Source organism: Uranotaenia lowii, chromosome 3, assembly GCF_029784155.1.
Source record: "Uranotaenia lowii strain MFRU-FL chromosome 3, ASM2978415v1, whole genome shotgun sequence".
NCBI lineage: Eukaryota > Metazoa > Arthropoda > Insecta > Diptera > Culicidae > Uranotaenia > Uranotaenia lowii.
The window spans coordinates 28,208,216-28,234,533 of NC_073693.1; the positions used below are offsets into that span (position 1 = coordinate 28,208,216).

The following is a 26,318-nucleotide window of genomic DNA, read 5'->3' on the forward strand; positions in this document are numbered from 1 at the left end:
TTCACGATTGAAGGGTCTGAAATATATTTTAGTTCATGGCTCATATTATTTCTTTTTATCTAATCGTCTAGCGATGCATTTAACTGTATTTCTAATTCTGATTTGGAATTTAGATACAGAAATTGCTTTCTTTTACATTTAAGTAGTAGGTAATATTGAAATTCTGAAACAAGAATTTTAGGTTCAGAATTAAAATTCAGAGTTTACAGTCTGAATTCAGATTCAAATCAAGCTCGATAATAAGTTTAACTTATTAAGCTTGGCTGACTTCTTATATCCTAATTTCTCATTGTACTCAAAATGCTTTATTGATATGTTTAAACATAAACAAATAAAAACAAACTCCAGTTACCACATTTAGTTATATTTCGTACAATTTACGCATTTCCAATTCCAAACCGCTGTCGTGACTAGACAGAACAAGTTCTACTGTCACAACACAACTCAAAATTAATAATATAAAGTAGATTTCAAGTTTATTTTACAAGTATTCTGAAAAGAAAAAAAAAAGGAGAATGGATAGTTTTTTTAAATAAAAAATGCTGATTAAGAGACACGTAATTTTTTTTGAGTACATCATTTATTGCAATTTTTCTCAAAAGCCAAATTTCAATAGAAAATTTCCAAGTTGAATCCATGCATTATATTCTAACCACAAAATTTGAATCTTTTATTTACCTTTGAAAGTTTTATTTATTTTTATCGATTGTTAAAGTTGTTGCTCAAAAGTTTTGTAGATTTAGCTTATTTTGTTTCAGATTTATATTCTTTGGTCAAGAAATTCTAAATTTTCTTAAACAAACTTATACGATACCCAAAATAGGAAAAAATCTACCAGATTCTTGAACAATATCCAATATTTTAACCATTACTGAAAGATGATTTCTTTTTTTGAACTTAAGCTTTTATTGTTCAAATGAAGCTTATCATTTTAAAGATCTTACGGTATATTTTCAAAAGTTGCTATGACAATTTTTTAGATTTTTTTTAATTCACGCATGGATTAAGAAAAAATATAAACTGTTTTTTTTTTGTTTCCGAAGTAGGTGTATGTGAAACTTAACGATCAGATTATTTTAACATTCTTAACTTCGCAACCAGTTTATGACCTCAAGGATTTCGTTATAATATTTTTATTTCAAAAAACAACACAAACAACTCCTTCAATTTATAAAATAATTTTAATTTAAACATTTCCAAATTTCATATTAAAAATCTATTGACTGGTTGGGTAATTAATGAATTGATTTTTAGCGAATTCAGTCAAGACAAAATCTTAAAACGATTTTTATTTCTTCATCCAACCTTTCGGCATTTATTATGCCTTTTTTAAGGAGTCTTTTTATATGACATAATTATTCATGTGTATTAAATTATTTAATATGTTTTGATGTGTTTATGTTTTTAAAGATATTTTTTTGACTGAAATGGCCAAAATTCAATTTGTTCATATATATATTTTTTCAGATTATTTCTTGAAAATGGTGCAAATTTCCTCTATTTAGTAGATTGTTCATCTTAAAAAGGTCTATCAATGCTTCTAAAATAAGGTTGCTAGATTACCCGGTTTTGCCCGGATATTTAATTTTAATATTTGGAAACAGTATGTCCTGCCCCGGTTACCCAGAATTCATTCGAAAAAGTCCGAATTCTGTCTGGATTACTCACAAACAAATTGTGTTGTAATTTTTTTTTAAATTTATGTCTCCATAACCAAACGTTCTGAGCAAGTTTTATAAAAATGATCATGAAAGGTTTTATGGAAGTCTTTAATATGATTTAAAATTTTTCGATGAATTTTAATGAAAAATAAAAAAATATTTTTCATTTTTTTTTGCTGAGAAATTTTTAGGTTTTGACCAAATTTGCCCGGATTTCTGGTCGTCAATTATGAAATCATATGCTCGAATTATGCCAGATTTTTTATTTAAAAAAATTACCTGGATTTGTCTAGCCCGGATACGTGCTGCAAAAATTCTGGCAACCTTATTCTAGAACCACTATTGAATCATGAGCAATTGTTTGCAGGTCAATTATTATTATTCCAAGTATTTTTTTTTACAATTCCAATGTAATTTGCAGTATATTTTTTTAGATCAACTTTTAGCCGTATGAAGTTTTGTGAACAGAATTTAAAATGGGCATTAGAAATTACGTTCAATTTACCAATATAAAATGATTTAGAATCTTCATACTAAAAATGTAGATTATTTTATTAAACAAGTCGTTAAAATATTGGTGTGAGGAAATGTTTCCTGGTTCGCTACCTTAATTACTACGTGTTTTTGAAAGTTTTACAGATGTTTAAATTATAAGTCGTTTTCGAACGTATTTGAAATCAATTTGTATCTTAAATGTTAGATTCCAGAGTCAATGCAATATTTTCACGCTAAGGTACAGTGGTTTTCCAATTCTAAATTTAATCAATTTTTTTTTAAATTGTGTAAAAATAGTAAAACTATCCTGAGTAGTGTTAAGAAGTCAAGTGAATGATCCAGGAACGAGTAATAGCTTCGTCACGATAATTTCATTCCACTAATCTGTAAATCATTTTGAGCTCAAAATTAAGTATTGGTTAATGAAAAGGTAGTCAAAACTTTGAACTGTGACCCAGAGATGAAGGTTGATTCAAATATTCAGTCAGCGAAACTTTTTTGTGGAGATATGAATCCAAATGTGTAAGTTGAAATTTCAGGGAACAGATAAGATGAAAATTTTTGTTGAAAAACATGCAAAAAAAAACGCTTTGTCTCCCTGTAGGACTTTAACCCACATTTGCGCCTCTCCGAGACCCATGTATTTTTATTCTACTACCGTGTGAGTAAGTGTGAGTGACTATGAGTGAGTGTGAATGAGTGTGTATAAGTCGTAACCTCATCTGTCAATTGACGTAAACAATGCAGTAGTACAGTATAGCGCCATATCAGCTAGATTTGCACAAAGGAGATCATGTCCATGATGACTCTAGTGTGATGATCTCATATGCAAAATCGCACGTTCAGCTATATTGAAATAACTTTTGACAGATGGTTGAAGTATTAACGAAAAACAGAGTCCAGGAATGTCAGATGTGTGAGATAAAAAATCTGAGATTTGGGAAAAAAAAGTCTGTGTATGTCTGTGTACAAGCTTATCGTAGACCAAAGATCAAAAGATTTAAAACCAAATTGGGTTTTAGTTAATTTAGTTTTATTTAAATTGAACTTCCGGAAATAAAAAAAATGATTGGATGGAATGAATGGAACAGCAATGGCAACAGATGGGAGTCCATCTGAAGCAGTTGATTCATCTCGATGAAGATAGGATGTTCCTGCAGAAAAGCCATCCGCTTCTCGGACGATGGAACGCCATGCTTCGTCAGGTTTCTATTCGGTTCGATGACTTTCTGCTGCTTTCAGTTACTAAACAGCTCCTGGAAGCAAAAATTGTTGCTGCGTTGAACCCCGTCCTCCACATCCAACCTTCGTCTACTTTTTGCCAATATGAGACCACCATACTAGATGCATCATGATCATGACCAGTATGCTTCTGGCCCAAAAAACCAATTCAGTAGAATTATTCAACCAAATAGGCTCACAACACATATTCGAGTTCCTTTGAGCGAAATTTCCGAAATTTTCACCTAACCTGAATTTGCCTGATATTTATTACACCAGTTCCCTGATTTTAAAAAAAGGTTGGCAACCCTGCTCGCATGTGTTCTTAGCTGTCTATTGATCTCTCTGTTGTTTTTCTTTTAGAGAAACAACAGATGTTGATTTGATTTAAAAAAAAAACTATTAGAGAAACAACAGATCTCATGGATATACATGGATTATCGATAGAATGTCCAGGAGTCGACCGACGGAACTCGACATTTACGCATACTGGAGACTATTTCGTCACGCTAACGCGCCGTTGTACTGAAGCGGGAATTGTGAGTTCAAGTCCTGCTGAACTGTCTAAGTTTAAAAAAAAAGCAACTAATCTTTCTGTTCGGTTGATCCGGGTTCAAATCAGTCATGAAGGCTGAGAATGTTCCAGAGAATGTGAAATAAAAGTTTATTACCCAACATCTTCCGGTGTCATGGTATTTCGAGCGGTTGTTTCGAATGGATTGAAGCTGCTTCCTGTTTTAATAAAAGCTGGAGTAAATGTAAACACTGAAGTCTACAGGGACATTTCGGAGAAATATGTGCTTCCATGCATTTGGGCAAACCTCGTTGAAGCCGTGAATGTTGCTTTCGAACAAGATGGAACCCATGCCAGCCATACCTCGAAACAGACCCCAACCCTGGTTGAAGAAGAAAATGAAATTTTGACCAAAGATCATTTGGCCTCCGAAAAGTCCGGATTTAAACCTCCTCTCTACTATTTGATATGAACGTATGTTCAAGCGAAGGCCTGTTGATCCTCTCACTCCAGTATCGATTCTCTCAGGGCTTCCATCTCTGAGACATGAGCTTCAATGTCAGAGGCTTAAATTGCGAAGGGGGGGGGGGGGGGATTATGCCCACGTTAAGAAGAAAGCCTTGTTTTAGAGTACATTTGAAAAGATTAACTTTAATTTTCGATTGTGTTTGAAAGTTTGGTTTATTTTTTGTCTAAATCTGATAGTTAGATTATCTGGAAGGTCAAAAAAGGCCACAAATTTAATGAAATTTGAAGAGTAGGTTGAAAATTGGATTTCAGATTCAGTAGGGGCATAATGCGCATATGTGTGTACCCAATCGCGCCGTTTATCGTTTAATAAGTGTTTATTGATTCTAGCGCCTCCGAAAGCGTTTGCCAGGTAAAGACACTTCTATGGGTCGATTCACGATGACGTATGTTCCCTTTTGTGGTGACAGTTCGCGCGTCCTGTTTACAAAATTTTACGAACGAGAAATGGGGTGCGGCGAAATTTTTCGTGTAGCTGCACGGTCAAGAAATTTAAATCAAAACTCAGCTGAGAGATAGCAAAAAACCAAGTTCTATTTTGTGGATTAAATTTAGCGCATTTTTTGGTTCCAAATGTGGAAACATCTAAGGAATTCCAATGTGCCGAATCGATTGTCCGGAAGCCTCATGTGTTATTTTTACCGGAAGCTGTAACCAAATGCACATACTTGTACCACCATGTACGACAACAAAATACGTTGACAGAAGAATCCAATATAGCAAAATTCTCCGGTTAACATTCCGAAAGTAAAGTACGCACTATTATAATTTTTACGACATGATATTTTCGAGGAATAAAAATAACGTCAGATAGTTTGACAACTAATCACACTGACATGAGACTTATAACAAAATTCCTCTCAGTTTTTGGCTAGAAGCCTCCTATCGTCGACATTGTGCGGCAGCAATTCGAGCATTAAAATTTTACTGGTATCGACATTCTCGTTAATTTTCGAGCAGCGCCAGTCAGTATGTCAGTGGTTTAACTTTTAAGTTTAAGTCAATTTATTCCAGCTGGATTTCAGCTGGATTAACAAACAAAATGATTGATTTTCCATTATTTGTTACTTGAAACATCTAATTTTCTTTTTATTTTTTTTTTATCCCAAAATTGAGCTGAGAACTTTTGCTAAAAACGTGTGAATGAGAATTAAATGAAAACCCAAATGTTTGCTTTGCTTCATCAGCGTGTAGAATTGGGAAATAAGGAAACAAAACAGGAATCGCGAAATGTCAAAAACAGTAAGGCCAGACACTGCGTGAATCGACCTATTCTACTTCACAGATGGAAAAATGTATTGTTACGCGCAGTGCTGCCAGATATACTGAAATTCTTGTGAATAGTTAATTAAATCTATATTAAATTTAGGAAATTTAAATATATTCGTTTATATTCCAGTTATGTTTTCCAATACCACTTATAAATATCTTTAAAATTGTTGTGATGAAACTGCATATAAATTTAAACAAATATGAAACATGCTTAAAGATAAACGGACGTGGCGCGTTTTACCCTACCGTACCTACCTGTTTATTAAAAATCATTCAAAATAACAGAAACAATAATTTAATAAAGAATTTTTTCGTTTTCTGATGATTTTCAAGACCAATGTTCATCATTGTAACAGATGTCAGGTAATTTTTTTTGCTGATAGATGCCGTAATTTCTTACGAAAGTCAAGGCACAAATTGCAAGAAATATGGCTTGAAAAATATTTTTGGATTTTTTCAGTGATTTGTCGCATATTTGATGCTAATTTTTTGTACAAAAGGTTTCTACTGTTGATAAGATAGGAATAACGTAAAGAATTCTTAAAATAAGTGTTTATCTAGCTAGATATCGCAGTGGGGCGTTTTACCCACATTGGGCATTATACCCCCACTTTCCCTTTACTTCACATTCAGATCTCGCCTAGAGAGAGTGGACACATCGAGTGATTGTTTTTGTTATGTTTATCTACAAGCCTGAATGCTCAAAAAAGTTTTTTTTATTATGTTGTCCTCAGTGTTTTTTAAACCTTGATGATAGATCTTCCCATAAAGTATGAATATTTTGTTGAAACGGATGTGCATAAACATGTATACCAACGATTTCACGATACACTGAAAAATGTTTTAGATGTATTGTCCTTTACTATATGAACAATATCACTGCATGCTTGTTTCAAGTTTATAAAATTAAAAATAATCATCGATCGAATCAGAAGTACCGAAAAATCTTCCACAAACCTCCGTATGGCGACACGTCTAGTCGTCGGTCATCATTCTGCTCCTAGCTAGTTAAGCATCGAAGATCAAAAGCTCCGATGTTACTAAGTGTTCCCTACTCAGTCTGATCACATACTATATTGAGTAGCACTAGTTAGTGGAAAATGTCGCGTTCCCTAACATCATCCTGAATGACGTCGTCAGGTCCTTTGAACTTCACCCCGTTTGCTTGCGGCAGAGGTCGAACAAGATGAACGACCAAATTAATGTTAGCCATTGCTGGGGTGAGTGAAACTTCGGGTGGGGAAGGAAAATTCCGAAAAACATCATCCTCCCCTTTTATCGGAAGAAGGTCATGGTGATGGTTCAGAGGAAAAAATCAGGGCATAGAGGAGGGAAATTTAATTTTCACCTTGTCTCCTTTGTGCCAGAAATTCGCGTCTGTGGCATCCTGGACTAGACGGGATTGTTTTTCCAACTTTTTTTTTCCCTTGCTTAGGGTTGGGGAAAAAAGGACAGCACCACCTACTTTTAAAGTTTGTCTTGAATAATTGGATCGCATATATTATTGCACTTTCTGCCAAAGCTCTGTTCTTCGGCTACTCGTTTCGCTTGACTTTGTAACACTTTGAAAGGTGAAAATTTATGACCATTTTTCTTTTTTTCCCTCTTTCTATCTTCCAACATATAGATCGATCGCCAGCCTGAACAAAACTTCGAGGGCGGTGCGGGCCTGGTCCGATTGTACCGGGGAGAGGGACCATCTGATTTTCTACGACGGAAGCAGCACCAACGATCCGGTCCTGGCCAAGTACTGCGGGGGCGATTGGTTGCCCAAAGTTGTTTCGAGGTAAGTGAGATGGATGATAGTTTTCTAGCAGTAACATGAGAAGGCCGTTGTGTATATGGAGAAGATTTTGTTCCAAAATTGGCAAAGGGGTTAGCTTGAAGGACTCATGGCAACTTAATGGCTCAAGTCAGATACTTTGTCTTTTTTGGGGCTCGAAGGTGTCCGCAAAAGTCATTAATCTCAGTAAATAGTTTTTGGAAAATTAAAACAAATAGGCACACGTTATAGTCTACTTAGCAAAGTTGTGAACTAAACGAATACAACCCGTGTATTTGAAAAAAATCCACATGGCAACCAAATTCACAGTTCTTTAAGGTGTTATTATTTAAAACCTGATTTTGACTAATTGGGGGACGCAAAATTCAATTTAGCAAATATATTTTTTTAAATTTGTAATCGTTGTTTAAGATTCTAGTTTTGAAAACAGATAAACATTATTTTAAAAAATTAATTCATTTTTATGAAAAAATAGTACGAGAGCAAACTATGATGCCCTAAACTGCGGATCACAACTTTTTTTTGTTTGATTCGGTAAAAACAGTGATAGATTCGGGGAAAATCCGGTCATTTCTCAATGAAATTTGGCCCACCGGGCCAAGCCAGATTGTTCTAAAATTTTGCTCTAAACGATAGTAAAAAGCAACAAAAATGGGGTATATCAACTATATACATTTAAATCTCTTAGATGCAATAAAATTTTAGGTCCTGCCTAGATGATATTATTTCAGAGATATAACACTTTTAAAACATCAATTTCTACAATTTTAAGAAATTCCAAAAAAAAAGATTACAACTTTTTCTCCACATAATTCAAAACAATTTTTTGAGTATTTCAAATTGAAAATTTTAACGTATTTAGCAACTTTGTTGAAGACTACGGAACTGGTAAAAAAATTAGTTTAAAAAATATCAAAAATTCAATTAAGTTTGAAAATTTTATTGAATTTCGTAAAATATCATTTTTTTGCAGGTTTGGGAAAGTTACAAAAAGAAAACTTGAATAACTTTTTCCATATTCCAGAGGTCATGATCAGTTGCTGTCTTTGCCCATCACCCCCCCCTCCCCCCCCCCAGGGGAAATAAGTTCAACTTTACTTCTATCATACAACTTAAAGTTTTTGAAATCAAGAAAATCAAAACTAGAAAATTGGAATTGTAATACCAAAGGGGGCCCCCTGAAACAATTATTCTAATATAAGGTTACCAAATTTTTTTTCTGTACGTATCCGGGCCGGACAATCCAAGCAATTTTCTATAAAAAAAAAACTGGCGATATCCGGGCAAATTTTGTCAAAACCCACAAATTACTCTGCAAAAATCGAGATAAAAGAATTGAATTTTTTTTATTATTAAAATTCATACATAAATTTTCAATCGCATTTTAGGCTTCGAAAAATCCTTTCATGATTATTTTTGAAAAATCTGCTCAAAATTTTTGTTTTGGTAGCTAAAACAAAAAAAAATTACAACACAATTTTTTTTGTGAAATAAAGTGAAAAAATCCGGGCAACCAGGCCGGACAGGACTGTACCTAAATTTTGTATCAAAAATCCGGGCAAACCCGGATAAAAACCGGGCAATCTGGCAAACTGTAAACGTAAAGGGAGCCCCCTAGAATAAACATTGCAGAATTTTCCCTCATTAAGCGAGCTGATATAATCAGGACATTTTTAATTTTTCAAAACAAAATCTGGACTCGATTTGATTTCGAATTTTTTAAAACCCCAAGAACAAAAATTTAGATAACGCGTGGATACCGGTCCCGAGTTGATAAAACTGAGAACTCTTCAAGATTTTTTTTTAATGTGGACGATCCCAGCAAAATACGGACTTTTTTCAATCAATATTCTGACAAACATTCATTTTTTTGCTTGCCCCTTTTTCATCGAAAACTAGGACATGTTCAAAAAACCTTTTTAGAAATAATACATCGCTTTCTCCTAATTATTGAATTTGCAATATATTTGAGGAGGTTCCATCTTATTTAATATTAGGTTTCAATTTTGAAATATTTCCTTCACATAAAAAAAACGGATTCTGTGATGACTGGAATGGCTTTTTCTTAGCTTTGTCGAAAATTGAATAAGTAACAGTTACTATCCGCTTTTGGCGAAAAAATATTGAATTGAAAACAAGCATTTCTCATTTTCATTAAGTACAAAAGTCTTGTAAAATTACAAGATAACTTTAAACTTACATTATTCAAGAGGAACTTTAAAATATGCAATTTAAAGATAGCTTCATGTTTGCTTCAATTAAATAAAAAATAAATTTAATAAACACTCCGGAATTTTAAACGAGCAATGTCTGGGTAAAACTAAGATATCATTGAAATTAAAAAAAAAATACAAAAATTATTTTTAAAAAACATCGAAAATCGTTTCAAACTATCAGTTTTCTAGAGCTTTGCTAAAAATAAAATCAATGCTTGAATTTGACCAATTGGCAATACTGAGTTTCTCTATTGAATTTCTTTTCCAAATCTAGAATAAGATTTGAAATTCGGATGGATACTTTTCCACCAAAGTCTTATCCTGTTGATTCTGTCTGAGGTACTTCTATTTATAATCATCCTCTGCTGAAGAAAATATCCTGAATTCAGCATTTCATTATCCAATTTTCCGTCCATTCTTAAATAAAGTTCATCATAAAAACAATCTCGAAGTTGAATTTCGAATTTCCATGAGTAATTCTTTACCAATATATTTTTCTATTTTTCTTATCGTTTCTTATTCTATATTTTCAAACAGAGATTAAATTCTTTGAGATTTTCAAGTCTTGTGTTGTTCCTTCAGTTTCATGATTTTTCTGAGCATTGAGAACTCGAGAACATTTTTAAAGGTTATTGGAATTCCTTATCTGATTTTGAAATTTCTTAATATTTAACTGAACTACTTATTTTTGAACATATTATAACCATTAAGAATTAAGGGGTGTAGATTCTAACGGGTAAAAAAAACACCATTTTCACGAATTTTCTTAGAGCCGTCGTTCAAACAAATGTATTCAAATTGTTTGCATTATACAAAGCATTGTTAAAAGAACATTTAGTATTTTTTTCGTAAAAAATATTGAAAAATGAGCCGGTGGCGGAGCACTTTCGAGGATGCCTTTTAGAAAACAGGATTTGCGGTGGACACTGTATCTCAGCACAGAATCATCTGAAGTCAAAAAATCAGAGCCAAATATTTTTAATAGATGTTTTTCTGGACCTCAACGATTTTATTAAACTTAAAAAATTTTTTATGAAATTTTTGTGGCTGTTTGAAGTAAAAACTACGTTTTTTCACGAAAAGATCCGCCATTTTTCATCTGTAAAATCTCCCCAAAGTAAAAAAAAAGGAAAATCGTTGGGGTTTGGTATTTTATATGTAGAAAATATGTTCCAAATTTGAAAAGAATCGGATAAGTAGTTTTCAAATGACGATGTCCACGGACTTTAAAAATGTGCTTTCGAGAGAAACGCGTTTGAAGTTCTGCTCTAAAAATGATGCAGTATTAGATAAGAGAAAATAAAGGCCTATAATTCCTACAGTTTTGCTTCGATTGACTTGAAAATTTGACACAACATTCTTGAAATGTTTTAAAATAAGAAAATAAAAAAAAAACGATTTTTTGAAAGTGTTAGACCCTACTCCCCCCTTAATGTTTTCAACTTTTGTCAAATTAAGAAGAACTTTACTCACGACACTTTACCATCCTTGTGGCATTCGTTTCTAAATTTGATTTGAAATTGTGATTAAATTGTTTTTATTATGATTGTGGTTCTGGATAAAATTCATTTTATTGTTTTGAATTTTTTTTGTAGAATTTTTATATCTGAATTTCCATGGAATATATGTTAAAATCATTTGTTTGTTTTTTATTTGGATTCTAAGTCTGAATTATTAATGTTATTTCTCATGAGAAAACCATTAATTACTGCTTGCTTCATGCACATACTATGATACAAAACGATGAAATGAAAAACATCTATTTATTTCCAAAATAGAGAATGTTATTATTTGATAGAGTTAATAAACAAATTGGGAATTGAATTTTGCCTTTCACAGCTCTAAACAGAGTTTACATTTTGCATCAGTAGATTAACTGCTCCGCGATATTAAATCATATAGGGACCCTCGATAAAAATTGCAACGGGCTTACTCCGGCCCTCTATATTCGGAAAAGTTGATAACACATAACTTAGATACTATTTGTAACGTTGAACAGCTAAGCCGAAAAAATGAAAAAAAAAAATATATTCTCCGAATTTATGCCTATTTTTGAAAGTTACTTCGAAAACAAGATCTGATAGAAAAAATATCGATGAATGTTTAGAATCAATGCCAAAAAAAATTCAAAATTTAATATAATATTTTTAAACCTCGCACAAATGTGAATTTTGCCGCCTGGTGCAATTCATTTTAAGTCAAGTTTGAAAAGTTTAAAAGCTTCAAAAAGTAATTTTTTCCATTTGTCATTTTTGTAATTTTTGTATATTTGTATTTTTGAAATTTTTGTCATTTTTTTAATTTTTGTAATTTTCGTTACTTTCGTAATTTTTGTAATTTTCGTTACTTTCGTAATTTTTGTCATTTTTGTCATTTTTGTATTTTTTGTTATTTTTGTCATTTTTGTCATTTTTGTCATTTTTGTCATTTTTGTCATTTCTGTCATTTTTGTCATTTTTGTCATTTTTGTCATTTTTGTCATTTTTGTCATTTTTGTCATTTTTGTCATTTTTGTCATTTTTGTCATTTTTGTCATTTTTGTCATTTTTGTCATTTTTGTCATTTTTGTCATTTTTGTCATTTTTGTCATTTTTGTCATTTTTGTCATTTTTGTCATTTTTGTCATTTTTGTCATTTTTGTCATTTTTGTCATTTTTGTCATTTTTGTCATTTTTGTCATTTTTGTCATTTTTGTCATTTTTGTCATTTTTGTCATTTTTGTCATTTTTGTCATTTTTGTCATTTTTGTCATTTTTGTCATTTTTGTCATTTTTGTCATTTTTGTCATTTTTGTCATTTTTGTCATTTTTGTCATTTTTGTCATTTTTGTCATTTTTGTCATTTTTGTCATTTTTGTCATTTTTGTCATTTTTGTCATTTTTGTCATTTTTGTCATTTTTGTCATTTTTGTCATTTTTGTCATTTTTGTCATTTTTGTCATTTTTGTCATTTTTGTCATTTTTGTCATTTTTGTCATTTTTGTCATTTTTGTCATTTTTGTCATTTTTGTCATTTTTGTCATTTTTGTCATTTTTGTCATTTTTGTCATTTTTGTCATTTTTGTCATTTTTGTCATTTTTGTCATTTTTGTCATTTTTGTCATTTTTGTCATTTTTGTCATTTTTGTCATTTTTGTCATTTTTGTCATTTTTGTCATTTTTGTCATTTTTGTCATTTTTGTCATTTTTGTCATTTTTGTCATTTTTGTCATTTTTGTCATCTTTGTCATTTTTGTCATTTTTGCCATTTTTGTCATTTTTGTCATTTTTGTCATTTTTGTCATTTTTGTCATTTTTGTCATTTTTGTCATTTTTGTCATTTTTGTCATTTTTGTCATTTTTGTCATTTTTGCCATTTTTGTCATTTTTGTCATTTTTGTCATTTTTGTCATTTTTGTCATTTTTGTCATTTTTGTCATTTTTGTCATTTTTGTCATTTTTGTCATTTTTGTCATTTTTGTCATTTTTGTCATTTTTGTCATTTTTGTCATTTTTGTCATTTTTGTCATTTTTGTCATTTTTGTCATTTTTGTCATTTTTGTCATTTTTGTCATTTTTGTCATTTTTGTCATTTTTGTCATTTTTGTCATTTTTGTCATTTTTGTCATTTTTGTCATTTTTGTCATTTTTGTCATTTTTGTCATTTTTGTCATTTTTGTCATTTTTGTCATTTTTGTCATTTTTGTCATTTTTGTCATTTTTGTCATTTTTGTCATTTTTGTCATTTTTGTCATTTTTGTCATTTTTGTCATTTTCGTCATTTTTGTCATTTTTGTCATTTTTGTCATTTTTGTCATTTTTGTCATTTTTGTCATTTTTGTCATTTTTGTCATTTTTGTCATTTTTGTCATTTTTGTCATTTTTGTCATTTTTGTCATTTTTGTTATTTTTGTCATTTTTGTCAGTTTTGTCATTTTTGTCATTTTTGTCATTTTTGTCATTTTTGTCATTTTTGTCATTTTTGTCATTTTTGTCATTTTTGTCATTTTTGTCATTTTTGTCATTTTTGTCATTTTTGTCATTTTTGTCATTTTTGTCATTTTTGTCATTTTTGTCATTTTTGTCATTTTTGTCATTTTTGTCATTTTTGTCATTTTTGTCATTTTTGTCATTTTTGTCATTTTTGTCATTTTTGTCATTTTTGTCATTTTAGTCATTTTTGTCATTTTTGTCATTTGTGTCATTTTTGTCATTTTTGTCATTTTTGTCATTTTTGTCATTTTTGTCATTTTTGTCATTTTTGTCATTTTTGTCATTTTTGTCATTTTTGTCATTTTTGTCATTTTTGTCATTTTTGTCATTTTTGTCATTTTTGTCATTTTTGTCATTTTTGTCATTTTTGTCATTTTTGTCATTTTTGTCATTTTTGTCATTTTTGTCATTTTTGTCATTTTTGTCATTTTCGTCATTTTCGTCATTTTTGTCATTTTTGTCATTTTTGTCATTTTTGTCATTTTTGTCATTTTTGTCATTTTTGTCATTTTTGTCATTTTTGTCATTTTTGTCATTTTTGTCATTTTTGTCATTTTTGTCATTTTTGTCATTTTTGTCATTTTTGTCATTTTTGTCATTTTTGTCATTTTTGTCATTTTTGTCATTTTTGTCATTTTTGTCATTTTTGTCATTTTTGTCATTTTTGTCATTTTTGTCATTTTTGTCATTTTTGTCATTTTTGTCATTTTTGTCATTTTTGTCATTTTCGTCATTTTTGTCATTTTTGTCATTTTTGTCATTTTTGTCATTTTTGTCATTTTTGTCATTTTTGTCATTTTTGTCATTTTTGTCATTTTTGTCATTTTTGTCATTTTTGTCATTTTTGTCATTTTTGTCATTTTGTCATTTTTGTCATTTTTGTCATTTTTGTCATTTTTGTCATTTTTGTCATATTTGTCATATTTGTCATTTTTGTCATTTTTGTCATTTTTGTCATTTTTGTCATTTTTGTCATTTTTGTCATTTTTGTCATTTTTGTCATTTTTGTCATTTTTGTCATATTTGTCATATTTGTCATATTTGTCATTTTTGTCAATTTTGTCATTTTTGTCATTTTTGTCATTTTTGTCATTTTTGTCATTTTTGTCATTTTTGTCATTTTTGTCATCTTTGTCATTCTGTTATTTTTGTCATTTTTGCCTTTTTTCATTTTTTAGTCATTTTTGTTGCTACTGACAATCCAAATCGATCGTCTGTGCGAATTTCGACATTCCAAGAAACGCTCAACTATTCTGATAAAAATATCGACGACAAAGACAACAACAATCGCTCGGAAAATAGGTTCGGAAGTTCAGAAACTTTTCCAATTTTTCGAATAATGAGATAACTTTATCATGCTGCTCTCGCGGCCAGTTCTTATTCTGTTTGTGGTGCCAAGCTGATGATTTGCTCAATGTATATCCTGGGTCCTTAAGCCATAAGCTGTAATACCCACACGGAGTCGCTGAAAACCCTTTCGTTAGTATTTTCTTCTTTATTTTATGCTGAAGACTTTCTCCAGACTGTCAGTTTGTGAAACTTTCGTTGCTAAGCATGAAGAATAGGGCAATCACTATGCGGCTTTTCACGCCTCCACATTTTTTTTATCTGGGATTCGGATTTTTTCTTGGTTTGAGTCATTTGCACTTTTCTTTCATTACAACTTGTGCTGACGCGAGATCATAAATGTGATTAATAAGTCTACAAAGTTTTGGAAACAACATTATCGGAGAACTAGTTGAAATATGAAATAAATAATAGTTCACATTTAGATGAAATTTCCGCGTTCCTCGTAGTGGGATATTGTTGTATGGATTCGCCAATATCAATTAAGTGAACATTTCGGTTCAAAACGAATCGAATTGGTGACCCAATACCTCAATGAAATGTGATGATTCTGGGAAAACAACCAGCCTTTCGGTTGGTTTCAGTGGGAATGTTTCCGGAAACCTGGTGCAATTTCGAGGGAGCCAAACCAATTGGTAGTATGACAAATTTAATATTCAAATTGCGAGTTCGATGCAGAACAATGCACTGCAAAGCCAATCACAACTTTCATTAGAAGGAACCATGTGGTTTCCTCTTTGATGGTTAGGGATGTTCAAATTTAGAAAAATGTAGATTTAACAACTTTGATTTTTTATTCGAAGCATTTCTTTAAAATTTAAGGCATCAATTTTTCATTACTTAACTGATTCTATATATCTTGCTTAGAAAACGTTGAACGTAACAAATTGAGCATCCCGAACAAAATGTCAAGCTATCCTCAATTATTGTCAAATTAATTAACGCAATATACGCAGTTTTTGGCTCACTACTGCTAAGAGTGAGGTTCGAATCGCCCTGCCTTCAAAATATTCAAAGGTATCTAAAACTAATTCAAAAAAGCACCTTTTGCTTTTTTTTAATTGAAAAGAAAACGATTCTAAACATTATGTGTAATATTAAGTTTTGAATCAAGAATCGGAGTGAAAAAAAAATGCACTTACCAATTTGCGTTGCAATTTCAAGAGCAGTATTGGTTATTTTTCAAATCTTTTTCTGCAAAATGAAAATTTCTTTAAGAAGATGTTGAGTGGGATTTAAAAGCGTTAATGCTCTAGATATATTTACTTTCAAAACTGATAATGCTTGATATCGAACTATCGTTTACGAGCTCTAATAAATTATCAAAAGAAATCGATCTAAGGATCGACTGTTAAATGTAAAGGAAGCCGCTTCTGGATATTCAACGCCCGATATAACCTTCATCCTACTGCATTGGGTCGATTTCTGATGGAACGACCGCTTTTAAACTCTATCAAAAACCAAAAAAACAACTCATCCAACTTACAGAGCTGATTACAAGCAATTACAATTCGCCTTTCTGATTCCGCCCCCCAAAGCAGATTTCTGCCGGCTTCGGAACAAACAAAATCCACTTAATGCGAGTGGTGGTTCGATAGTTCGAGTACAATTGTCCGTTCAGGATTCAAAAACGTCCACACATCCTCCATTCATACTCGCAAACCGAAACTTTGCTGCATTGTTGGTCCAAAAAGTCCGAAAACACCACCCATTATTCCGCAAAAGTCCTGTTTTCAGCTTTCATTCAACCAAACCCCATTCTGAACCCAAAAATAAGGGGGAGAGAAACAGAAAGAGCATTCTTTCTTTCTCACCCCTGACCAAAGAAAAAAATCCCTCCACAACTGAAGCTGAGCCACTCCATTTGCACTCAATTCAGCAGCCCTTGGTGGAGTAGGAACTGAAAAAAAAAAAATCTGGAGGTTGAGCCTCAAATTTGGTTCTTTGTCTGCCGGCGGGAAAGCGCTGACCGCCACTTTGTGGAAGAATTGTGCAACCGAAACGCCACTCCGTTTCGAGGGACACTGAAAAAAAAAATCTTTTGGATTATTTATTAATATACAGAACTAAATTTAATAAATTTTCACGTTGAAATCGGTACCGATATTGTGAAACTTCATGTTCAACCTTTTATAAACTTGTTTTCTTTAAATAAAAAAAAATTAAAGGAAATTTCATCCAAATAATATTTGAACTTTTTACTCAGTGCAACCTTTTCTGCTTTTGATGCACTTACTCGATGCTACAATGCAATGTGAAACATGTTTGGATCTGTATCCGTACAAATGTATGTGTTGCCATTGCCGATTGACTGTATGTGTGTGTGTGGGAAACGAAAATGGTGCAGTATTCCAACAAAGAGCGGCATTATCAACCACATTGCGCGATGCCAGCGAATAAAAGCCGTTGTTGCTGCAAGTTGAAGGAAAAAAAACTGAACAACAACCGCACACGTCCAACAATCGAACGTTTTCTGAACTTTGCAACCGTTTAAATATGCATTGGATTTCTTTTGAAATTTGAATGTGGCTTACCGCGCGTGTTTTGTTTGACCTGGATGGAATCTAAAACATAACAGTAAATAGCCACGAATAAATAATAAAAACTTTGGCTAAACTTGTGTTCACTTTGTTCCTAATTTGTATTACCTTTTCAACTTATTGTTAATGGATTCAATAAACATATGAACGAGAAACACATGAAAATAGCATTTTTGGTGCCTATAAGGCCGGAACAAATATCAAATTTTTCTTTTGTCACAACTCACTCATACCCGATCCCACTTTTTCGAATTTTCTGAAAAAAAAAAACAAAGAGGAGAATATCAATTTTGAAGTATTCTATGTAAATTTTCAAAATTTTATCAAATATTCGAAAAGTTACAAGAGCAACAAACAAACTGTAGATGGTGAGAGTTTTATCACCTTTTCAATTCGTGATTTCATAAAATTTTCAACACGATTTATAGATTTTGTGCCTTGTGAATTGAATGCAATTTCCAAAAAAAAAATCGTGTAAAAAAAGTTCGAAATAACCGGGCAAAATTCATCGCTCATTTTGAGTAAAGTGGCCAACTTGGACTGTAAATCGATCATTTCCAACCAGGTAGACCATTCTGAAGTGATTTGAGTGAAACCGGGAAGCTCAAAGATTTGTTTTGAATTGCTTTGTTTTGGGTTTTAAGCCACGGTTGTTCCGGAACTTCCGCAGAGTCTCTAAGTGGGCATTCCGGCAAGTGTTTCCGTCGGGAAGCAACACCCGAATCCATTTACGACCCAAGAGTGGTTCGGACAAAAAGCGGGAATGTGTAGAACCTGTTTTTGACATGTTCAAAAATCGTCTTATTTCGAGAAAATCGTTTAAAAAAAGTCGTTTAAAATAAAACCGTGTAAAAAAAGATCGTTTAAAAAAAGAATCCATACGTATCATTTTGGAGGCCATATAGGTACATTAGCTAACATATTCTTGACTTGGATTGTATTAATTTACGATTTGCACGACTTGTCATGCGCGTCATTTACGACTACCCTGATGCTTTTTGGAATATACTATGGCAATTTATATCATCGTATAGATGATTGAGGTTGTAATATACGACATTTTTCCTAACAATATGGAAAGTTTGACGACTTATTTGGTCGCCTTTTGCGATTTGAGTGCAGGGCTTTCATTTTCCTTCAGTTGAATAAAAATAAGATTATTATTTTTTGTACTTTAAACCAATTGGTTTATTCATCCAAAAAAAAAAAAAAAAGGTTATTTCAAAGAAATGCGTTTTTTTGCTGTCGAATTCAAGTTTATATCGTACAAATTTATTATTTGCCTGATTGCTGATTTTTTTCAACGTTCATGAAGTTATTGTTAGTCCCCTGACGATACGATCTGCAGCTAATGATGGTCCCTTCCATGCTATCTGAAATATATAAATTCAAGAGGATTTGCTTCAAAAGCATTAAACTAAAAGCAAATCGTATATTTCTACAACTAAAATCTTTTAAATCGTAGAACATGTCATCGATGATCTAAAAATAGATCAGCATTTTGAAGCTACCATAAATACAAGTCTAATCATCGATGTCGTATTATCATAAACGATTTTATTGAACTTATTTGTATTCTTTTACGATTGCCAGCAAATACGTTTTACAAAAATCAGACATGCGAATTAATTTGCATAGGTATACGATTGCATACACATTATTACGAATCAATGCAGTTATATACGATTTTATAGCATATATCTTCAGGTGGCAACCAAAGTTGCGAGCTTATTTTTTTTCTGCTAAGATCTAACATCTGGTTGATATAATTATATAAACCGTATTTCATGTTTAAAAAAATCTAAATTACAAATAATTTTATGCATAGCACGACAAAATCTGTCAATCATGGCTGATCATCGTCCCAGAAAACCATTTGGTGGGTATTTCGAATTTGCAACATAAATATACGTGCAAATATACATGTAAACATATCGCATATAATGCAGCAAGTCCATATAGATACATTAGCACACAATTTCTTGATTTGGATTGTATTGTCGTAATAAAATCATGCAATGTATTCAAATACGATAAAGAATATGCATGGGCCGCACATTGTAGGTGCAGATATACGAAAATGAGTTTAAATAACATTCTGTACGATATAATCTGTAAAATACAATACGACTTCTGGTTGTCTGGATTTTTTATTGTTTCGCCCCTCACCATGTTCCACCAAGCAAACAATCAATCGCATTAGAAGTGATAGCTCAAGTCGTTAACAATGTTAATGCGAATCGCAATTCCTACCAAAAAATTAAACGATACTTAAAATGGTTACTTAAAGTCGGAGTAAATCTGATATGATGAAAAGTCCGCCTTGTTTGCAAATGTATTCTTTCTCGCGGGATTCAAGTGAGTTTTTTTTTATTAAGTCGCCTGAGCTACCTGACTTGTTTCGAGCAAATCGACGTTAAAATTTGGAAATCATTTTCAATTCTAATGTTGACAATATGCATATTGCATATACTGTAATTATTAGACCGCTGCAAAAAAAAAAAACTTTTCGTTGCCATATGTTTTTTCATGCCTTTTGGTCACCAAACCTCAGTGTAAATTTTGAGATGATTGATTTCTGAGTTTGCGCAACGTGTTTCAATTTTGTATGGAAATTTGTATGGAAGAAGAAATTGAAGTAGGCGTTGACTTGAAGACAGCGCACGCGTTTTTTTTTCTCCTTCCGTGGAAAATTTTTTATTTGTTAATTTTTATAGTGAAAATTTTCGAGGAATCTTGACAAAACACTTTAAACAGAAAGCCCGAATATGTGTTGTGTCATAAATAGTTATTTATCATATCCTGGTTATTTTACAGTGCTGTTCTTCGGAACTCGTCTACGGGGGCTTAAAAAACGGAATTCTGTCAGTTCCATGAGTGTTTTTTCTGTTTTTTCACGAAAGAAAGAATGGTGCTATAGGCGATTAGAAGTGCACAAATTTTCAATCATTTTGAAGAACATGAAGTGTGTTTTGTTTTGTGGTAGTTCAATAAAAGTTTTTGATGAGGGCAGATTTGGAATTCAGCATCGAATCCTAAATAATCAAAAAACTAAAAGGTCATGCAATTGAAGTGTACGCTGGCTGGCGTGTTTTAGTTAAAAAAAAACTTTTTAAATCGAAAATGAGTGCACGTTTTAAAATGAAATTGAAGAAAAATTGAGGAAAATTCCAATGCTGATTCATGTTGACATAAGAGACCTTTTTTTGTAATTTTTTCGTTCTTGCTGCATGGAATGTGATTTTTCCATGAATTTGTTTGCTTCCAAAATTTTTAGTGCTATCTTTAGCAGCAAATTCAACCGAAAAAAGTAAGCGGTGGTGTACAAATTCAGGAATTTGAAATTTCAGCGGTCTAATGTATATTGCCTCCACTTCGGAAGGTAAATGCTGTTTTTTTTTGAGTTTTATAGTTATCATCCGAAATCCGGATCAACCAAAAACCCGTTCAATTTTCTTACAAATTTGGTCAAAACCCAGGAAACACTCAACAAAAATCAAGATAAATTTTTTTTTAATCAAAACTCAACAGCAGATTTTAAATCGTATTTTAGGTGTGCAAAAATCCATTCATGATTATTTTTATAAAACTTGCTTAAAAAAATTCGTTTTGCACGCATAAATAAAAAAAAATCAACAACACTATTAGGGTTTAGGTTTTATGTTTGTTTTGGAAAATAAAGTGCATAAATCCAGACAAAATCCAGCCTGTTTTGATGAAATTCGAGCAACCGAGCCGGACCGGACTTTTTCCAAATTTTGTATTATATATCCGGGCAAATCTGGATGAAACCAGGAAATTTGGCTACCTTATTCTATAATCTATATGAAACGTATAAAAAAATTGTTGAAAACCATACGTACAAAAATGATTTCTGGGTTGTCCAAAATTGCACTTGGTCTTGCATTCTGAGGGCTCAACTTTCAGATTCTAGCCTAAGGAGTAAGGAACAAATTTTTATACGGCCGCGACTCAGAAAAATTATGTTTAGAGGTCGCATTGGTAGAATTTTTGAAAAAAGCCATTTTTCCAACACTTTTTCATTATGAAATTCTCAAATATGAAAAAGTTCCGAATATGTGTCTATTCTTCTTTTTAAAATATACTTCATAATGTTTGTTTTAAGCTTTAAAACGGTTGAGATTGTTTTGGACTCTCAATTCGTATGTATGATTTGTTTAATCACACTACATTATGACATGTAATAAAAACATTCACAATTCACAAAATCGTGGCTTGTTGCCCATATTTGGTTAATGATTTGGCGAACGTGTCATTGATACAATCACTGAATAAATTTAAAATAAAAAGTCTAGACACTTGACATGATTCTTTCTGGTGATCCTAGAATCAGTAAAAAAAATTGCACCATTATGTGAAGGAGGGCTTAACAGCGAAATGCCAAAATTTAGAAATAAAACCTAATAAAAAGAATTGACAAAATGGCGAAGAAGTTTAACATCAGTGTTTTTTTGGTTTTTAGATTGCTTGAAACTTATTCACATCTGAATTATTTAGAGAGATATTCTGAATTATTGCGCATCTTTTGAGTCTTTGTTGATTGAAATCTTTAATCTGAAGTCCATCTTTTATTTTGGATTAAAACATTTTTTTTTACAAAAAGGCATGAAAAAATTATACATACAAATTAGGAGTCCAAAACAGTCCCCACAATAATTAAGTATAAAATATACATTATAAAGAATTTTTGAAAAAAAATTGAGGAACATATTTGAAACTTTTTCAAAATCAGAGAATTTTATAAACAAAAAGTGTTGAAAAAATTTCTTTTTTTTTCAAAAATTTAACCAGTGAGTCACTGCCACTCATAATTTTGTTTCCTACATCCTAAGCTAACTTTGAAAGTTTATCCCCATAATCCATAATCCATAATCCAAGACAAAGTACAATTTTGAGCCACCCTAACGACAATTTTATGATTTATCATGGCTAGCATTAACATGCTTAGATCTTCAACTCACAGAAACAGCACTGAATACCTATGCCGAGGCCGGGATTTGATCTCATGAACATTCCCATCGATGATATGAACTCTTAACATTACATCAAAGACGGATGATCTTTCGTGGGTTTTTTATATTTCTAATCTGAGGCCTTGTTTGTATTTAATTGTATCGAAGAAAGAAAGCAGATTTCCATTATTTAATTAGCGCAAAATATTGTCATTTTCGAGATTTCGATAGTGTCCGTTCTACTCACCCTTTCCGCCTTACTCGGCACAAAAAAAAACAATATGCAGGTTTGGTGCCACATAAAAAATAAAAATGATGTTGATTTTTCTGTACAAAATATTAAATTACCCCATACAAACCTATAAGTTCAAATTTACTCCTGCAAAAATTTCTTAAAAACCCAGCAAAAAACCATGGATAAGTTTTGAACCAATAAGAAGCCTTTGGGTTTGAGAAATTAAAAAATAATCCTTTATAGACTCAGTCTTTTATTAAAAGGAATTCATCTCTAAATACTCAAGAATAAGGTTTAACTTCTTTCAGAGATCCTGGTCGAAATCAAAGTCGAAATTTTATGGGTGCATTCATGTTCAGCAATATGTATCCAGTTTAGAATTCTTGGTTTTCGGTTTGAATCCTCATGAACAATGGAAATAAAAAGCAGTGTTTAAAATTGTCGTTTGAACTTGGTTTGACATTTCATAATCAGATTCAAAGTTCCAAATAATCGAATATCCAATCAAAAATCAGATTCAAATGTTCATGAACTTTATTCTAATGTAAAATTCAAATGTAACAAAGCTTCCAAAAAGCGATATATATTCAACATTCTTATATTTTATGTTTATTCAGATTAGAAATAAATTATAAGATATAAAGAATAAACATGGAAACCCAAAACATCCTAATTATAATTCTGGTTTCATGATTGAGGGCTCTGAAATCGATTGCAATTCTTGGCTCATGTTTCCAAATTCAGAAACCGTTTTTATATTCATTTCAGAAAACGCATTGAAACTCCGCAACAGATTGAAATTTCTTATTTTGAATTCATACTCAAAGTTAGCTCGTAAATGAATTTCACAATCAAAATAAAATTATCAAGATGACTATTTTGGTAAAAATTTTAAATTTCAAGAGATGGCAGGCTTATATTATGATTGTTAGTTCGATTTTAAATTTAACCAAAGCCAGTTCGTTTGCACAACTTAGCTGAAAATGGCAAAAATTAAATAGAATTTAAGTTCATTTTGACTGTTTTGTCTTTTGAAAAAAAAAAACATCAACAGGAATTGATTTTTAATGAAAATTAGTTCAAGATGAAGAAACATGTATCTTCTCTAAAAGAAATGGCACGGAATTCTATATGGTTTGGCGTATTGTTCAACAGTAATAATATTGCAGTTTTTTCAAGCATCCAATATCAAACTTAAATCTTTATCTTAGATCGAGTTTGCATACATCCGATTTGAACCGCAAAATTACAATCCTTTTCTTTAACTTTCGAAAAATGGGTATATCTTCCGAATTTTATTCCGAAATTAAAGGCAGATTATCCGCTTTTACTCGAAATTGCCCGGATATTTAGTAAAAAAATTAGAAAGGCTCGGCTCGGCCCGACTGCCCACGTTTTGTTCAAAAATATCCTGATTTTGTCCGAATTCCTTAATATTTTTTTATGGAAATCATACGAAAAGCTAGCATTGCATAAATTTAATTTTAAACTTTTACGCCTAAAATGATTTCTTTAAAAAATCATAAAAGATTCTTGGGAGCATGAAATACGATTCAAAATCTGATTATATTTTTCGATAAAAAAATCAAGATTCAAATGAATTTTTCTTAATTTTTGTTTGATAGTTTCTGGATTTTTGTCAAAATTTTCCGGATACTGCACGGATTTCGGAATGAAAATTTGGAAATATAATGCCCGAATTTTTCTAGGTTTTAAATTCAATAGCCTGGATGCATCTAGCAATCTTAAGCTAAGTTCGCCAGATTTTGTTGAAAATTTTATGATTTAAACAATCGATGAAAGTAAATTTCCCATGTTGTTACTATTGGATTATTGCAAAATCCTAATAATCATTTGAAAGATTTCAGGATGCATTTTCAAAAAATTCTTTTTAGCTCAAAAAACTATTCAAGTAAAATTACTTAAAAATGCATAAACAAATAGTGTTAAAAAATAATATTTTCAAAATTTTTTTTTTATAAATGCATTGTTTAAGTAAAACAGTCATAGAAAAAAGAGGTCAACAAAACCACTTCAGCCAAATCGGACTGGATTTAGGGGTGCCTCGAAGCGCTCAAAGTTTAAGTTTTTTTCCCCTCAAACATTATAAAAGAAGGGACCAGAGGAAATCGGAAAAATTGAAATTTTAATTTTATGCCCAAAATATTGGCCAAAAATTGACTTTCAGAGACCTTACCGCGAAAACGCGTCTCGTTTCGACCGACTCTCTGTCCTGCTTTGACATGTTGACGATATCTTTGTATAAAAAAAAGGAAATTTCTCGAGTAATTCCAACATCCATAAATGGTTGTCAGAAAAACATCAAATTTGTGAAATACAAACCCCGATAGATTTTGGCAACACGCCATTTTGTGTTGCTAAAATTTAGTTTATTTTCTCAATTTTATTTTCCCACTTCTACAAAAAACTATTGATACTATCATTACGGTAATTTCTATTAAATTTCCGACCATTTTCAGTCATTTTCTATTTTAAATTTATCACTTTTCTTGTGCATTAATCACATTTCTTGTTTTGTTTCATAAAGGGGTACGACCCCCGATCCTTCTTGTTTTGTTTGTAAAGATTGTTTTAATTTGTCATATTTGCTAGTTTTGTCTTGCTTCATCATTTTTTAGAATTTTTTTGTCATTTTTAGACTTTTTTGTATTTTGTTTTAATTTTTTTTAAATTTCTCATCTTTTTTTCGTTTTAGAGGGCTTTAATTTTTTATGATTAAATTTTTTTCTGTTGTTAAAAGATCCTTTATAGAACCATAAAACATATTTTTGATGATTTTCGAAGTATTATTGGTCCTGTTACAGCGAAAACAGTAAGCCAATGTTTTATTCTGAAAACCGTTCGATTTCGGCACATGTGCTAATATCGGATGTTGAAAAAAAAACGAATGTTGCCAAAATCGAATGTCAATAATGAACGGAGTCTATCTAAGAAGACGGGTAAAACCTCTTCTATCCGTTTTAGTGAAAAGAGAAAACAGTATTAAAATTTTGTGATTTTCACAAAAACCAACAAAAATGTCAAGGGGTATAAGACTGCAGCTGTACATTGATCGAATTAATTCTATCCAACAATTCATGTTGTTGGTAAAATTTTTTATTTGGATGTTTAACTAATCTCTATTAAGATATGATTGAATAGTTTAAATTTTTCAAATTTGTCGTTTTATCTTTTCCAAAGCCAGAACGATTGCCATGGACCGAGAGAATTTAAAGAATTAGGTTCGTCAAGTTATGTCATGAGACGATATACGAAAATAATAAATCCTTTCCATTTCATTTGTCTTAAATAAAATATCCCTCGATTAATCGAGACATGGAAGTAAAACTTTTCCTAGCGTTGATTTTTTATTTTAAATCTCAACGTTCGCCATATTCAGAAGACAAGTGTTTATAGTTTGTTTTCATTCATCAAAAATAAAGCTCAGCAAAGAGTCATTCTTAAAAATACGTATGAACGACTTGTGAACATCCAGTTTCCCTAACTTATCTGCTGCAAAACAAAACCCTGAATCTTCCCAGACAAATCCTGATCCCATTGG

The 26,318-nt window shown here is 31.5% G+C and overlaps 1 protein-coding gene across 2 annotated transcripts in view; it reads left to right on the forward strand.

Annotated features, from left to right (window-relative positions):
• LOC129751377 (uncharacterized) overlaps nt 1-26,318 on the forward strand; it is a 508,402-nt gene that overhangs the window by 426,984 nt on the left and 55,100 nt on the right. For both annotated transcript variants that reach the window (XM_055746844.1, XM_055746845.1), the window contains exon 9: nt 7,319-7,477. In XM_055746844.1, the coding sequence (XP_055602819.1) occupies nt 7,319-7,477 (159 nt within the window). The remainder of the gene's footprint in view (nt 1-7,318; nt 7,478-26,318) is intronic.